Raw genomic sequence first — 17,426 nt, forward strand, 5'->3', positions numbered from 1 at the left:
TTGTGTCTATGAACTAACCCTGCTGCTTTTGACCCAGAACCTTTCTCTCTGCAGCAATAAAGTGTCCAGTTTGCCAAAGATAGGGGGAAGACAAAGGTCTGACCATAGGAGAGGGAGGAAATGGTACAAAGGGATGGAGGGGTAGGGGAGAGAGGAGAATGTGGTGCAGCAAGGGAGGAGATGGTGCATAGGGATGGGAGGAGTGGGGAAGAGAAGAAAATGGAAAAAATGCTGTTTATAGAAAGATGGGAATATAGGGGCAAAGAAAGTGGGAGAAGATGGTACACATGGAAAGAAGGGGAAGACCTGGAGAAATAGATTTGAGGAGGAAGCAGAAAAATGGAAGACACCCAGGCAAACTGCCGACATATCTTTCTACTTGAGGCTATGATACCAATAATGCTTCACAACATTCATTCCTAGCAGAACACTGGGCCTTGGTCACATGTGCAGAACACAAATAAACCCTATGCAAATACAGGACCACAAACTAAATGTCCTAATCTACACAAACAAAACGCTAAGAAAAAAATACATTTCTTCCTGAACAATTAAAAATATAGACAAAAGAAATTCAGATAACTGACTTTTTAATCACTACATTGAAAATAAAATCACTTTTCCTACCGTTGTTGGCTGGTGACTTTATTTTTCTACTCATCTTTTCCTAGTCTCTGATTTCACTTTCTTCTATCTGTGCTCTTAACTGTTTCCATGGCCTCCTTATCTAAATGCTGTTTTTCTCTCCTGCATTTTCTGTCCTATATGCTTCTTTGACATTAACTTTTTAACATTCAACTTTCTTCCATTTTTCTGCTTCCTCCTCAACTCTATTTCTCCAGGTCTTCCCCTCTGAAATGTCCCGTTTTCAGAGACAGTATCTCAAAGCTGTGCGTGGGGACAACGGAACAGGCGATCACTTCCCTCCTCTCTCCAGCGCCAAAGCCTGCCCCCCCCACCCCCCCGGACCAGCCTCCGCTGTTGCTACCTACCCGCCTGGCCTACCGCTGCTTCAAACACCACCTCCCTGGTCCGGGAGGCATTTGAAAACATATTTGTTCACCAAGTATATAGGAAACTGACCCCCTCCTTCACTAACGCATAGCGTGGGATTTAGCGCCAGCAGCGGGGTAACTGCTCCAATGCTCATAGGAATTTTATGACCGCAGGAGCAGTTACCGCCGCTGCCTGTCCTAAAACCCACGCTACACGTTAGTAAAGGAGGGGGCTAAGTTATTCTATTCAATTATAACAACTTTCTCTTTTGTAAACCGTGTAGAGCTTCACGGTCCTGCGGTACATAAACAGAATGTTATGATACAAGGAAAATTTTTTTCAAGTCAGCCTATTGAATTGACTGTTCAATTTGCTTTTCCTGTCCAATTGAGCATTTTGTAGCCTCTTCTCACACACACCCCCAACCCCCGTCTTTGCCCTCCAGCCCCATCCTGCCACTGTGGTGTAAACAAAATTAAACAGACTTTTCAGCTCTCTGTTAGCTAGCGAGCATGAGCTAGGCCCCAACCCCAGCTCTGGCAGGATACACATTTCAAATCTGACATATGGTAATCACAAAATAGAAAATAAAATTATTTTTTCTACCGTTTGTCTGGTCATTTTATATTGAAATCATGTTGGTCCCAGGCTTAGGTCGGGGGTCATCATCGTCCTCCACCGCTCATAAAACAGACCCAAATGCCTTAAGAATTGCTTTAAAAACGCAACCAGGACTGAAAGCACAGACATCAGCAACCGCCATCGTTCTGAAAACAGTCGGCACAAGGTGAACAAAGTCCAAGACTAAAACTGTAACATCAGGAATTTTGGAAGGATGGCAAAGACACCCTTTAAAGATCACCTGAATTGAGATAGCTGGTGAAGAATGACTTTATTTTATTATTTATTTATTCAATTTTCAATACTGTTCTCTCAAGGGTTCTCATAATGGTTTACATGAATTTATTCAGGTACTCAAGCATTTTTCCCTCTCTATCTAATGTACCTGAGACAAAGAGGAATTACGTGACTTGTCCAGGGTCACAAGGAGCAGTGTGGGTTTGAACCCACAACCTCAGGGTGCTGAGGCTGTAGCTTTAACCACTGCGTCACTCTAGAAATCAAAATGGAGTAATGGTGAGCCAAGTCTAGGACAATCGAACCATTGTGACATCACTGCTGAGGTTGGCTCTTATTGGTGGAATGAGGCATTACGATGCCACAATACCAGCTCTGGTTAACCAGAGGCTGGAACCTTTCACACTATTTATTTATTCAGTTTTCTATACGGTTCTCCCAGGGGAGCTCTGAATGGTTTACATCAGTGGTCTCAAACTCAAACCCTTTGCAGGGCCACATTTTGGATTTGGAGGTACTTGGAGGACCTCAGAAAAAAAAAAATAGCTAATGTCTTATTAAAGAAATGACAATTTTGCATGAGGTAAAACTCTTTTTTCCCTGTCTGTCCTGGTGGGCTCACAATCTATCTAGGGGGGGATTAAGTGACTAGCCCAGAGTCACAAGAAGCAGTGTGGGTTTGAACCCACAACCTCAGTGAGCCTGAGGATGTATCTGTAGTCACTGTACCACACTCTCCTCTGATTCGTAGCATTCATGCTTTAAAAAATTTCAAGGTAGCAGTAGAGGAACTGGTGAATATCAGCAGGGGTGACCTGAACTTTTAGGAGTTGGGAACTCGCTCCACCTCTCCCGCTGCCCAAATTCAGCCAGATCTTCATGATTTCATAAGCCAAAAAAACCCAAACCTCAACCCAACCCACAATAGGCATGCAAGGAAGATAATGCATAGGAAAAGGGCACATATATATTTATGGTGGAAATCGTGACTAGATCACATTTGCAGACTCCCTTACCTAGAGCAGTGGTTCTCAACCCCAACCAGTCGGGTATTCAAGATATACCTAATGAATATGCATGAGAGAGATTTGCATACCTGTCACTTCCATTATATGCAAATCTCTCTCATGCATATTTATTAGGGATATCTTGAAAACCTGACTGGTTGGGGGGGGGGGGTCCCCTAGGACAGGGTTGAGAACCACTGCCCTAGTGAATTAACCGCTCTATCAGGGAAGGGAAACAGAACCATGAATTTGAAAGAAATAGGGGCTGGACCAGGTACCGCCACTACCCATCTCTTATCATCAACACACGGAGTGAACACAGCACAAAGGATGGCATGGATAGCCAACAGATTACGTTTATCAAAAGGAGAACCCGGAAATTCCAACAACCACAATATTAGATGCACACCCAACAGGAAAAAAAAAAAAAAGAGAAACCTAGAGATAGCACAGGAACAAAAAATACTCCAGACCGATGAGGAAAATCACTAACCTCGGTCTCAAGCACAGGGAAAATCAAACAAAATCAGATGGGACGGATTACAGAAGGATACCGGACCCCCGCTCACCTCTCTACCTGTCTCACTGAAAGAGTCTGGGACTGGTTTTCCAGAGTTTTAAATTAAGTTTTCTCTTTAATAAAATGCTGAATTATGTTTAGCTGCAGACCTAACTTATCTCATGTTCTAGCCTGCCTGCACTGGGTGTTTTAGCTTGGGCATTTTAGCTTTTTATGGTTATTTCAGCATCCACGATATTGTATTCCGCCCTCCTGGACATGTAACAGAAAGACTGCAGGGCTTAGATAAGTGACCTGCTAGTGTGAGCTTATCACCAATGATTGTTAAGAAAAGTAACACGTGAAAAGTTTTTTCTAGAATTCAGTTGTATAGCCAGAAAAATGAATAAATATCTCTGTAACTTCCTGGTTTTGGCACTTCTGAAGCTACCAGCTTGGTGCTCAGGGGTCGGCATATGCTGAATAAAATATACCTGTCGCTTTCTTCAAGTCTCTAAGTTTTGTGGCTGACCAAAATGACCTTTCATCACTATGATTACACAGAGCACGTGCATGCACACCGCATCTGCACAACCAGCGCAAGCCAAAAGAGAGCGCCCCCCTTCTGGCTATAGTGTTTAAAACCTATTTCTGCAAGCTGGGGTGCGAGGTGGGGAGAAGGAGGTGGGGAACTTTCAGAACCCTGTTAGGTTCTCTAATCTGCAGCCTCCTCCTCCCCCCCTCCCCCACCCTGCTAGCCATCGCTGCTGTCTAACCCAATGCCTGCATATGTGAACCAAAAATTTAAATTTAAAACCCCCCCACAAAACTATTAAGAATGTTACAAGAAGGAAAAGCAATATCACAATGTTTATCTTAGCAATTTTTTTTAATGATTGAAATTAATTAGCTCAGCCACCTCATGGCCTTGGGGACAGCTGTATTTAAAGAGCTCCTCCAGGGTTGGGACTTTATGGAGGTTTGGGGTGTGGTTCTGTTCCAGTAACAGGTGAGTGAGGTGTATTCAGAAGGGCTTGGAGCAAACTTTCTAGGCTCATGTTTCAATTTCTTTGTTTCTCTCTTTTTTAGAAATGATGGGGTATTGAGTATAAGAAGTGGGGGATTTTCTATAACTCTGCTTTTGTTTCATTTTAGGAGTAGGTTATAGTTTTGAGCTGGAGAATTGGTGTTAATCTGTTGTGGTGCCAATTATTTAAGACTAGAAAAGAAAATATTCTAGGTTTAGTTATTCATTCTTTTTCTTTCCTTTATTTTAAGTGTACTAACCTGGATGCTGTCAGTTTTCTGATGTTTAACTGATTCTCTGTGGCATGCAGTTAAATTCTAGTTTCAAAAGCAATGTGTGCTATAGCATTTTTAATTGGGTTGGTACAAGTTTCTAAATCTAGCCAGTAGTAACTTTCTCCCTCTATATGCTACTTGGAGCAGTAGTTAATGACTAGATATGATGCTTTACAGTTGTAATTCAAAGTGGTTTTCTGTTCCTCGAGGACTTAACTTTGTACCTGAGGTAATTAAAGGGTGGGGGTCAGTTAAGTGACTTCCCCATGGTTATAAGGAGCTCCTTATTGTCAGCCAATTCTTCTTCACCACTTACTTTCTGTTAAAGGCCCCTAAAATGTGTAGTAAAGCTATATTCTATACAGCAGTATGTCCCTCTTCTGTGGAGTAATGAACCCATATAGAAAGTGACTGTTATGTCTCTTGTATTCAAATACAAACACCAATTCAGTGGGTGACTTAGAAAGTGTTCATAAAAATGCAACAAGAGACTTGATATCCCGTTGCTACAATTCTCTTGTTGCATTTTTATGAACACTTTCTAAGTCACCCACTGAATTGGTGTTTGTATTTGAATGAAAATAGACTCTTAAATTAGTATATGTGAAGAGGATGGCTCAGACTTATGTCTCTTGTATGACATGTTATGTTCAAGAATTTTCTATTGGTAGATAGAGAATAAGAGCTTAAGTTGTTTTTGAAATTGAGAGGTAAATGCCCCTGGAGAACATGATAGAAGGGTATAGTAGACCTAATCTTCAAAAGCAACCTAGATATGTCTTTAGATCCAGGACACTCCTGCGGGTTAAGATATCTATTGATGTAGGCAGCCATTTTGTGCTTTAGTGGAGAAAACTGGGGTTGGGCTTCACCCATTTCCTGTCTAGAGAACAGATATGCTTGAATAACAGAATGCCTCTTTAATCCTTGTTGTGTCTTCTTTCCCATTCCCTTCAGCCCCTCCTCCCTTTTTATCCCCTCCCCCCCTCTTTTCAGGGTCTGGGCCATGCCTCCCTTACGCAGATATGCGTGGAGGGTGCGGCGCCGAATACTGCTGTTGGCCTTCTTCCTCATCATAAGTGTCCTGATTCTGCGTCGTATGCAGTGGTCCTCTTCTAAGATCATAAGGGTGCCGCAGCAGGAGGAGCCGTCCTTTAATATCAGGGATTTTATGGTCCCTGTTAAGAATGTACACAGCGATGACGGCATCCCTCTGCAAGAGAATGAAGGGCCCAAGGGCTGCCTCCCTGGCTACTATTCTGCTGCTGAGCTCCAGCCCCGCTTCAAGAGACCTTACAGTGCACCCTGGGCCCCTGGCGCAGGGGGACTAGCATACCAGTTGTCGGATCTGACGGACGAAGAGACGATGGAGCTGAATATGGGCTATGAAACGTATAACTTGAATGTCTTTGTCAGCGATCGTATCTCTCTGCATCGGGACCTTGGACCAGATAGCAGACCCCCTGAGTAAGATAAGAACAAAATTGTGTGTGGGGGTACAGTTTTTATCATGTGCTTCTTTCTTTCCTTATGCTCCCCTTATCTCTACACAGAGCTTAGTTTTCTTATAGATACCATGTAAGGTTACTAGCGAGCCTTGTGTCGGTAGAAACAGTCTGAGCGTGCTCTGGCTTTGTCCCTATTGCCTCTATAAATTTGTAGGCCTAGTTGATGAGCAAGAAATACATAACCCTGCATGCAATTGGGTAATGCCAGGACTTGGCTAAGCCTGTCCCAGATGACACTAGATGATTTTATGTAATTCTTCTTAACCAAGTATTGGTCATAAACAGTTTTTAAAAACTTAATCTTAATTCTCTTTGCTGAGGTTATGGTTGGACTAGAGTCCATGTCTAGGTTTAATGTTCAAAGAAGTCATGGGGGGGGAGGGGAGGTTGATAAACCCGAGCAGCTAAAGTAATAACTAGTGAGAGAATGAAGGATTTGGTCTTAATCCATTTAGAGCAGGGATCTCAAAGTCCCTCCTTGAGGGCTGCAATCCAGTCGGGTTTTCACGATTTCCCCAATGAATATGCACTGAAAGCGGTGCATGCACATAGATCTCATGCATCAGTGCATATTCATTGGGGAAATCCTGAAAACCCGACTGGATTGCGGCCCTCAAGGAGGGACTTTGAGACCCCTGATAAAGAGCTACCTATTGTATTAGATTTTTAACTTGCTTGAAATTTGGACTTGTCAAGGAGAACCAGTTAATCTGAGGCTGAGAGGGTGGCTTGACAACAGTCAGTTTAAAAGGTGTTTAACAACAAAGGCAGGGACAGGGATAGATCACACCATCCACATTGGGGATATGATTTCAGTCTTAAATCACAGCAGGGAAATGGCAGGCAGGGCAGGCCTGGTCTTGCATCAGCAATTATTTCTGGTCTACTTTGCATAAGCACACCAAGAGTTGGCATGATCTTCCATGCAACTGGGCTAGAGTTGCTGATCCCACAATGGGGCATCTTCAGTCTACACTACGATGCGCTTTCTATAGCGCTCCTGACGTATGCAGTATGGTATCGTCCCCGCTCAAAAGAGCCTATAATCTAAACAGACAAGAGACGAGATGTCATGGATACATTTAAGGGGAACAGTTAATCTGCTGGCTGTAGCTGGATTTGCTGAAATTATGTAGCATGGTCGAAGCAGGAAGTTCTAACATGCAACGCATTGTTCTTGGTTACAATTGTACTAGATAGTTCCAGACTTAACAGACTACACTTAAAAAAACAACCTGATTTAGACAAAGCACTTTCTAGCTGGGGGGAGCATTTTCAAATGGGTTAATGTACCATGACAGTAATGAATATCACTTGTAAGCAATGCTCTAAGGGTTGGGCAGGTGCATGGAGACTTCTTTTTTTTTTTTTCCCCCCCTCATGAGTGACAAGTTCTAAAATTTAAACAATTTGCAAGTAATTTTTCAACAACCATAATCTGAGCAATACTCCTAAAATGTAGGAGCGACTTGCTCAGAGGGGATGTTGGCGATGACTTCAGAACTCAGATTTGCTGCTAGCATTGGGTTGAATAGACCTGTCAGAGGGTGTAATGTAAGAAATATCTACACTGGAAAATCTTTTTAATGATGGCAACTGGCACCATCTTCCACCACACTGCTGTAGTTTCTCAATTATGGATGTTGGATACCTGAGAGAGCCTCTTGGTAACAAAATTTGTTAGCCTACAAGAACAAGAAGGCATTCGGAAAAATTAAAAGGGGACAGATTCAGAACCAATGCTAGGAAGTTCTTCACTCAAAAGGGTGGTGGACACCTGGAATGCGCTTCCTAAGGGTGTGATAGGACAGAGCACGGTATTGGGGTTCAAGAAGGGATTAGATAATTTCCTGAAGGGAAAAGGGATAGAAGAATACTATACAGGTCCTGGACCTGATGGGCCACCGCATGAGTGGAAAACTGAGCATGATGGACCTCTAGTCTGACCCAGCAGAGGCAATGCTTATGTTCTTATGCCTCTGATGGAATCAGGGAGGCATTGGGATCACTGTACTTCCTTATTTAAGTATTTATTTATCACTTATATCCTAAGTGGTTTATATTCAGGTACTTGAGCAATTTTTCCTTATCTGTTTCGTTGAGCTCACAATATTTCCTAAAGTATCTGGGTCAATGGAGGCTTAAGTGACTTACCCAGGGTCAAAAGGAACAGCATGGGGTTTGAACCCACAATCTGTGCTGAAGCTATAGCTCTAACCACTATGCCACACAGTCCCACACAAAATTCTCTGGGTTTAGGTTCAGGAGACAGTGCCTGGGAGCAAGGGATGGAGTAATGTCTCTTTAAAATGCTGATCTTTCCATACCTCTAGTGTACCCCTGAGACAATCCTTTATTGCTTATGATTTTGCTTTCTGCACTAACATAACCTACTCCTCTTGTCCCTTCCTCTGAAAGGTGTTTGGCGAAGAAGTTCAAGCGCTGTCCAGCCCTGTCCCCCGTCAGTGTGATCATTGTCTTCCACAATGAGGCCTTCTCAACTCTGCTACGTACAGTCTACAGTGTCCTCTACACTGTACCCCGCTTTCTCTTGCTTGAGATAATTCTTGTAGACGATGCCAGTCCCAACGGTAAGCCACCCACCTTATAATGGATGTCGTCTCTTGGAGAGGGGATAGCATCGGATGCGAGGGAACATAGGGAATAATCTCCCCCCCCCCCCCCCCCCCCACTTGGTTTGACTTCCATGGTGGTCTGCTTTCTGTGACCACAGCTACTGTTCTCTGGCTTAAGTGAGGGAAATGAGGTCTATTCCTCAGCTGTCTGTGAATGACCTCATACCCCACAGCTTTCTTCCATCTCTGGAAAATGCTAAGGAAATGGTTACCAGACACAATAGTGTAGCCTAAAACATCAAGGCCCTGGGATTTATTGGCATCCTAATTGGTAGGGCACCAACCAAGCATTTCCCCAAGTTACAAGTGACTGGCCATTTTTATTGGGTTTATGAAATCACTTAAAGAAACTTACATAGTTGGTACATCTTCCAACTGAATTACAACTGCTTCATTAAGATCCAATGATAAACTGCATACTCCAATTTCAAGTTGCATGGTTTCTTAATATTTCATTAGTAATATTCCCTAGCAATAGTAATGACTTGGGAACACCCCTTAGCAAGTGATAACTATTTTAGTGTATTGCACATCTTGTAACATGTTAATTTAGGGCACACTGATCTTGTTCCTAGTCCCTAGGATATAAGTATTTCTATTAGTTTTTTGTTTTAACACTTGCCAGTAATGCTAACAAAGCAATATCCTTTTATTGTGACTCTGAAGCAATTCTCTATCCTTCACCTTCATTTTTATTTGTGTATATGTATATAGTCTGTCTTCAGAAATCCCAGTCAAGGGGCATCTTATACATACATATTGGGAAGAGTTGTACTAACTTGCTTCCTTAGGTGCAGTAAGCTCATAACAGAGTAATCGGAAGACTGAGCTGATCATAATTTCTCTCCTTCCCTGTATTGCACACAGGATAGGTCCCTGTTACAGTTCTATACAATAGCTTCTTAACCTAGTCCCCAGAGCACACCTATCCTGTTGGGTTTTCAGTATATCCCTAATGTGGCTCTCTAATTATCACTCCTTTCTGGCTGATGGCCAAGATCTTCTGTACTATTGGGATGCCAGAGGATGATTGACCAGAACTGGAAGAACCTACTTCACACAGGGGTAGTAGATGATCCTTTTTGCCTGAGTGGACCAAGATCCAGGACTGGCATTAAACAGGACAGTTGCTAAGGGTGTCCATGTTGCAGATGCTCCTAAGCCTGCTTTAATGCTGAAGGAAATGTAGCCTGTGGTGGGCTTTGGGGGCTCCTTCCCAAGTTTCTGCCCAGGGGCCCCCAATATTCCCATTGCTGACCCTGCTTGGGCCATGGGTTCTACCCCATTCTGCTATGTATGTTCAGGTTGCTTTTTGAACAAGGAACTAGACCATTCTTAATCCTAGAGAAAGTTGAGGGTGTGAGTAGAACTTGTGATTCTACAATTAAACAGATTGGCATGGAGATGGGTGTAAGCCTGCAACTAGAAGCCCAGAGCTGCTGTAGAATAAAGTTAGGATTAGCCTAGCCAGGGGTGCCCAACCTTGGTCCTCAAGGACCACAACTCATTCAGGTTTTCAAGATTTCTCAATGCATGTGCATGATATCTATGCATGCATGGCTTCCGTTGTTTCCATAATCATAGGGGAGATCTTGAAAGCCTGATTGGGCAAGAGCCCAAAGTTGGAACCCCTTAATATATTCTAGGGGTTGTCAACCCAGGTCTCATGACACCTAGTCAGGGTTCCAGGATACTCAACTAATATACATGAGAGAAATTTGTATAGTCTCCTCCTTTTGTATGCATATTCATTGCAAGTATCTTAAACCTGACAGGGTTGAACACCTGGCCTAGACTGACCCAATAGTGTTGTCCAATGGGAGTTACTATGTATTGGTTCTGATGAACATTTGGTGGGCGATGGGGGGGCTCCTTTTCTCCCATCTACAGAGGACATGAAAAGAACACTGGATGAGTATGTGAGATTGCTGGAGGTGGTGAGGGTCCTACGGCAGCCAGTGAGGAAGGGGCTGGTAGGTGCCAGATTGCTGGGAGCTGAGCAGGCCAAAGCAGATGTACTGGTTTTTCTGGATGCCCATTGTAAGTAGAGGACCCACCAGAGGTGAAACTGGTTTGAGGGGGCACAGGAATAGCTGGAACCAGGAGGGGAGCATTTGGTGAAGGAAACGGGACACTGCTCTTGGAGGTTACTTAGCTGGTGGCAGATTAGGCATTCAACAGCATGTGTGTTAAACATCTCACTAGCAAGAGGTGCCCTGGTACTTGGTATTCTTCCCCCTCCCATTTCAGACTTCAAGGGTACCTACGTCTCCTCTCACCTGTAGGCGAGTGCTGGCCAGGGTGGTTGGAACCACTTCTGGAGCGGATCGCTTTGGACAACACCCTTGTTGTGAGCCCCGACATTGTCTCCATCAACATGCATAACTTCCAGTTTAAGTGGCCTGCCCCCAAGCGCTCGAGCCATGCCCGTGGAATCTTTGACTGGTCACTGGTGTTCATGTGGGAGCCCCTACCAAAAACCCTAGAGTCTGTCCGGACTGATGAGACTCAGCCCATCCAGTAAGTGACACCATCCTCTCCCCCACTGTCTTTGCTGCTCTGCTTATTCTTGAGGGACAGGACTTGACAACTTTCTCTTTGTGTATCCAGGACACCGGCCATAGCTGGGGGACTCTTTGCCATCTCCAAATCCTACTTCCAGCACATTGGGACCTACGATCCAGAAATGAAAATCTGGGGAGGCGAGAATTTGGAAATGTCTCTTAGGGTAAGAAATGGGAAGCAGAAGCAGGCTGCATGCCTGCTATGGCGTCTTGCCAGGAGATGGGAGGGGTTATGCAGGAGGGTTAAGTCTTTCCAAAGATGTTACTTCTCCCTCCTTAGGTATGGATGTGTGGAGGAAAGCTGGAGATTCTGCCCTGCTCAGTGGTGGGTCACGTCTTCCGCACGGAGAGCCCTCACAGCTTCCCTGAGGGAGGTTCTGTAATATCACGGAACCTGGTACGACTGGCTGAGGTTTGGATGGATGAATACAAGGTGCTGTTCTATAACAGGGTTATGGAGGCTGCCCGTATATTCAAGGAGGTAAATATTGGGATTTTGTGCAAAAATACCCCCATCTCATTGTTGGAAGACCATAGCTTTATTAGTTTCATGTAACAGGTATAGCAGAAAACTTAGTTGGGGGGGGAAGGGGAACCAAATTTCTGACCATTTCTCTGAGCTAGTTGAAGCTAAGGCCCCAGTGGCCCACCCCATTTTGCTAAGTGTCATGAACAGAGGCCTGACAGCTGGCTTTTTGTTTTGTTCTCTCTTCTATCTCTGTCTAGAAGTCATACGGGGACCTGAGCCAGAGACATCAGTTGCGAGAGCGGCTGGGCTGTAAACCTTTCAGCTGGTACCTGAAAACCGTCCGCCCAGACTTCTTTATCCCAGAACTCAACCCACGCTTTTATGGCGCTGTGAGTACTCTAGGCCTCTGTATAAGGAGATGTTTAGTGGTGGGCAGAAGGTGTGCTGTGAACTCACGAGTTGCCAATTAAATCTCTTAATGCCTGAATCTTTTTCTTGAAGGTTTTTATAAATTGAAATCTAGAGCATTGCTATCTGGTTCTGAAAGGCTGTACTTTCAACAGGGCTGTCCCAAGTGGCGCAGCCACATAGCATGCTAAGAGGCTTGTTGGCAAAGGGTACAATTCAGGCTATGGATGTTTCCCTGAGATATGATCAAGGCCTGCATCAAATTTGGAGAACTGAGACTATCTAAATATACAGGACATAGGCAAGACAAGGCAGAAGTATTGATTTTAAGGTGTTAAATGTATCGTATCTGAAAAAGCAAAACCTTTTTTCAATGGAAAAGGTGTCCCATTGTGCAGGGTTCAAACTTGGGCCCATGTTCTCTAAACAGCACCTTAACTTTAAGTGCCCTAATAGCACCTAAATTAAGTTAAAAAAAAATGCTCTTTAAAAGAGGACTTAAATACAATTCAAGGCGCCAAAAGAAGCATTGGAATCGCATCTCTAGAGGTGCTTCGTAGTACCCAGCACCACTGTGGGTATGGCTAGGGTTACCAGACATGCAGATTTCCCCAAACATGTCTTAAAGGACATGCCTAGGCATCACGATGGCTTTTCAAAACCTGGCACTTTGTCCAGGTTTTGAAAAGTTTCCAACTAGTGTCGGGACAGCATCTGCAGGTGCAACACAGTGACAATCGAGCACGCACGGGTACTGTCCTGACATGGGAACACGTGTAGGGGGGCGAGGCTTGTGGTGTGATTAGGGTGGACCTGGGGGCATGGCCATAGGTCCAGATTTTTGTTTAGAAAAATCTGGTAACCCCCCCCTAGCCTAACAAGAAGTGGTCTAGGTGCCAAAGGGCCTACATAAACAAGATTCTCATCAAACATAGGTGCTGAAAATGTAGGCCTTAAAACCCTGGCCTATACTTTGGGTATCTACCTTTGCTGGAGATGTGACTCTAAAATCAGTCTAACTAAACGCTTTGGCAGGGCCACATTATGGATTTGTAGGTATTTGGAGGGCCGTGGAAAAAATAGTTAATTTCTTATTAATGAAATGTCAACTTTGCATGAGGTAACTCTTTAATTTATGTCTTTCCTTTTTGGCTAAGACTACATAATATTTTAATGTATAGCTAGACATTATCAAGAAACTGCATTTTACTTTTGTGATTATGATAAAAACATACCAAGGGCCTCGATAGTACCTGGCAGGCCACATATTGCCCCTGGGCCATGAGTTTGAGATCATTGATCTAAATGATGCAGTCTTTGTGTTAGTGGCCATTGGTTGCTTTGTCAATTTAGAGAATCTGGGCCTTGGGAGTTTAGTATTTCTTAGCCCTAAAGGGCTTACAATCTGTACTTAAAGCCTCATGTGTGAATTATTGTAACATAGGAAGTATATCCAATTATATATTGGGATTTCTGCATAGCCACTTCAGTATCATTGCTTAATCTTTCTAAACCGCATAGAACTTCACGGTATTGCAGTATATAAGCTGTTATTATTGTTATTATTATTATCTCAGTATTTCAGAGGCTAAAGGCAGGAAGTTTCATCACAAACCAAGAGCTTTATTGGTTCCTCCCATTTTGCTACAAATGAACCAGAAGAGACTGACTTCTGACACTGCAAGGCAGCATAACCCCAGCCCATGATTGCTCTTGAGTGTGGGGGGGAAGGGAGCAGTATGTATAGGGGCACATGGCACCTTCAGAATGGTTAACATCAATATGGTTTGAGCTGAATTCCAAGGCAGCTCGAGAGAGATCCTCCAGCTGGGGACTTAAACTGGTTGTGATGCCCATCTGTGGGTAGGGGACTCAAAGACCACAGCAGACATGCTGTATGTTTAAATGCCTGGTGAAACTTTCCCCAGTGGCCCAGTTCTAAACCCCTGGCACTGTGCTCTTTAATAATACATACATTATTTTGTAGATGCTGAACAAAGGTCTGAAGATGTGCCTAGATGCTAGTGAGATGCATGATGGAAGGGCTGAAGTAGGCATAAGTAAATGCCATGGAGACGCAGATACACAGGTAAGAAGGTAGTTTCTTTGTAGGTGGAGGAAAAGGGTACATGTCTGTAGTAAGGGCCAGATCTGATCTGCCTAGGGTAGGGGTGGGCAACCAAAGTCCTCAAGGGCCATAACCCTAGCTAGGTTTGAAGTTTCCACAAATTACTGTCTATATGTAGATAGATGTAAATGCATATCATACCACTCAAGCAGCCAAACTAGACAACCAAATCGCCAATCTACTGACGGCATCCCTCGACTACAAGACTTTAGAAAAGAAAGACCATACTCCAAGAAAACTCTGAAAAAAGAAATACCACAAGTTTCAAACTCCACCTCTCACTAAAGCCAACTACCCCAAACAATTAACCTTACCCATCTCTTGCTTTCTTTGAAAATGACCAATTTTTTTTTTGTAAAACATCTTGGATAATTCTTTTGTAATCCGTCTTGAACTGCAAGGTAATGGCAGAATAGAAATCCCTAATGTAATATCTGTTCCCTTTGTGGAAACCTCAGATCCAACGGGGTTATGGCCCTCAAGACTTGTAGGGTGGCAATTTGCACATTTTGCAAGTTCTTTTTAAATCTGACAACACTTGAAATATTTTTGCTAAATTATCCTGAATTTCACTAATTCAATATTTTCATTAAACATATATGAGGAAAAACAAAACCCTTTCTCCTCCACCCACCCCACATAGGCCCCCTTTACTAAATGTTACAACACTGCTCCAACACACATAGGAATTCTATTGGCATTGGCATTTGGCACTCCAAGCTGCAGTAGAAACTGCTACCATGGCTTAGTAAAAGGGAAGCTGGTTATCTACCTGTTTAGCTACCCTACCCTAAGGACCTGCAGTTACAAAAGATATCTAAATAGAACTCTTGCCTTCCAAGCAGGTCATCACAATAACTGGCTGGCCCACATCATCTCATGCTCTTCATCCTACTTAAACTTCAGGAAACTACTAAACTAATCTTTTCACCCGATTCATACCCTAAGACCCTATGCCCACCCTGGCCCACTATCTCTATTTGTCCTTTACGCAGATTGTCTTGACCTTCTTCACTGTACCATTTCATCGACATAATTGTAACATTTTTTCTCTGTTGTACCATTTTTTTTTTTCTCCATCACCTAATTTTATCTGATAGATAAAACATTGTACCATTTTCGCTGATTGTCCAGCCCTTCTTTGTTGTAAACCGCCTAGAACTACTATGGCTTTGGCGGTATATAAGAAATAAAATTATTATCTAGCAGAAGAAATTAATCATTGTAAAATTTCTCTGCATCTCTAGTTAGACAGCATTTATACAACTGAAGGATAGGCTACATTCTGAGCAAAAAAAAATCAGATGCCTGTTATGGACAGCTTGCTACAAAGGTCAAATATCAAACCATCTCGGAACTTCCATCCAAAGATTGGAAGAAATGCACTTTGGATGACTGACACCTTTTTCAGGTTCAACTGGTAGGCCAATAACCCTATCAAAGAACTGGTCCCATGGAAGCCATTTACTACTCTTGAGATGAAATGTGCTATTCAGCCCACAATTAGGTTTCTCTTAGTCAATGATTTGATATTTGACCAGTTTTGTATAAGTTATTCTGACCATAGCAGGGGTCTGGGCTTCAGTGTGGAAATTCAGAACAATGTCCCCAATCTATCCTGTGTACCTTGGAATGCTGCTATTAGCCTAAAGAGCTGGTGGGAAGATTGCCTTTCCTCTACTGCAGTCTGTCCTGAAAAAGTAACATCTAGGGTGGGCCTACAGTAGAGGGAAGCCTGAAGAGCCCATGCTGGATGCCTGATGTCACCAGCTATGATTTGGGCTGCAGGAGAAGGGGGTCAAATTCTGTACAGGGAACACTGGTAATTCTGCATCCCTTCCCTCTTTTCCTGTCTCTCTCCAAAATGTACTCTGTTCTCAAATGCTGCTATGGCTCCCCCACAGAATAAACAAAGTGGGGAGAATGGGCTTTAGCACTTGATCATGCCTCTGCTGAGCAACATTCTGATGGGGGAGAGATGCTGGACATAAGGCCAAGGTAGGAAATAGCAGAACTTGGGGGCAGGAAAGGAGATACTGACTTTAGGGGTAGGATGCATAAGGCTTTCAGTTTTGTGCCCTACCTCCAAGGCAGGCCAATATTTAAGGTATGGATGCCCTCAGACAAGCCCTGTATATAACTCGAGTTAGCCAGCATGCACTGTTGTGGGAAAACATTGAACATCTTTGTTTTTCTTTTAGTATTTTGAGTACACTTCCCTGAACGAGATCAAGCACAACGTCAACAGGGAGCTGTGTCTCAGTGTGGCACATCCTACCCTTACACTCCAGTACTGTGTGGCTCGGGATGGAGAAAAAAATGTACCTCCGTATCAATCATTTTCCTATGAGATGGTATGTGATTCTCTAGACTTAAAGTAAGTTACAAGACAGAGACAGATGGCCTTGCTCAAGGTCTGTCGCACCTCAGCTGGGGCTTAGAATGTAATAAATTGCCCCCCTCCCTCCCCCCCAAGTTCCTATGATGTCTTCATCTGCTAATTCTTTGTGTTTGGGTTTTTTTTTCAGGACGGTCAGCTTCAGAGTCATAAATTTGGCCTATGTCTTCAGGCTATGCGTAACACCCTGTTTCTGGCTTCCTGTACCTCAGAAGAACCCAGACAAGTCTGGGTCTTTTTCACTGAGCTGCCAGATGAGAGGCCAGATGGTCCTGGAAAATCTACTGAATGATTCTCTTAGTTCTCTAGAACAAAATAGTTTAGTTTTAAAGGGGCTGGGGATCTAGTAGAAGACCTTGGTTTACTTTTAAATTTTTGTTTTTAATATCCTGTAGCTAGGTTATGACTTGTAACACTTTGCATGTTAGTCTAATAAAGCATATTGAAAAAGCATCTTGATCTGGATCTTTCACTTTGTTTCTCTTGAAGCTTCACTTTTTTTCTAGGGCTGTGTGCAGAAGCCTTTTGGAGAAGGGAGTTCCTCTAACACAAATTTGTGTGGAGCATGTGAACCATGACAAAAGGGGTGATTAAACCTGACCTAATTCTACTAATGCCTGGCCTAAGGTCAGGTTTATGTAAATTTGATTTGA

The 17,426-nt window shown here is 43.4% G+C and overlaps 1 protein-coding gene across 1 annotated transcript; it reads left to right on the plus strand.

The window, feature by feature from the left end:
• The first annotated feature begins 4,229 nt into the window (after positions 1 to 4,229).
• Positions 4,230 to 17,226, plus strand: LOC117346346 (polypeptide N-acetylgalactosaminyltransferase 6-like). Its single transcript, XM_033915749.1, has 11 exons — positions 4,230 to 4,369; positions 5,620 to 6,129; positions 8,589 to 8,761; positions 10,697 to 10,846; positions 11,092 to 11,326; positions 11,417 to 11,534; positions 11,651 to 11,851; positions 12,097 to 12,228; positions 14,235 to 14,336; positions 16,577 to 16,729; positions 16,904 to 17,226. The coding sequence occupies exons 2-11, from the start codon at positions 5,669 to 5,671 to the stop codon at positions 17,063 to 17,065; spliced, it is 1,887 nt and encodes a 628-aa protein (XP_033771640.1). The 5' UTR covers positions 4,230 to 4,369; positions 5,620 to 5,668; the 3' UTR covers positions 17,066 to 17,226.
• Positions 17,227 to 17,426: the final 200 nt, after the last annotated feature.

This window comes from Geotrypetes seraphini, chromosome 12 (genome assembly GCF_902459505.1).
Source record: "Geotrypetes seraphini chromosome 12, aGeoSer1.1, whole genome shotgun sequence".
Lineage (NCBI taxonomy): Eukaryota > Metazoa > Chordata > Amphibia > Gymnophiona > Dermophiidae > Geotrypetes > Geotrypetes seraphini.

Coding starts and splice junctions, on each gene's coding strand:
- LOC117346346 (XM_033915749.1), top strand. CDS start 5,669: ATGCCTCCCTTACGCAGATATGCGTGGAGGGTGCGGCGCCGAATACTG. Junction 6,130..8,588: donor CCAGATAGCAGACCCCCTGA/GTAAGATAAGAA, acceptor TTCCTCTGAAAG/GTGTTTGGCGAAGAAGTTCA. Junction 12,229..14,234: donor ACCCACGCTTTTATGGCGCT/GTGAGTACTCTA, acceptor ATTATTTTGTAG/ATGCTGAACAAAGGTCTGAA.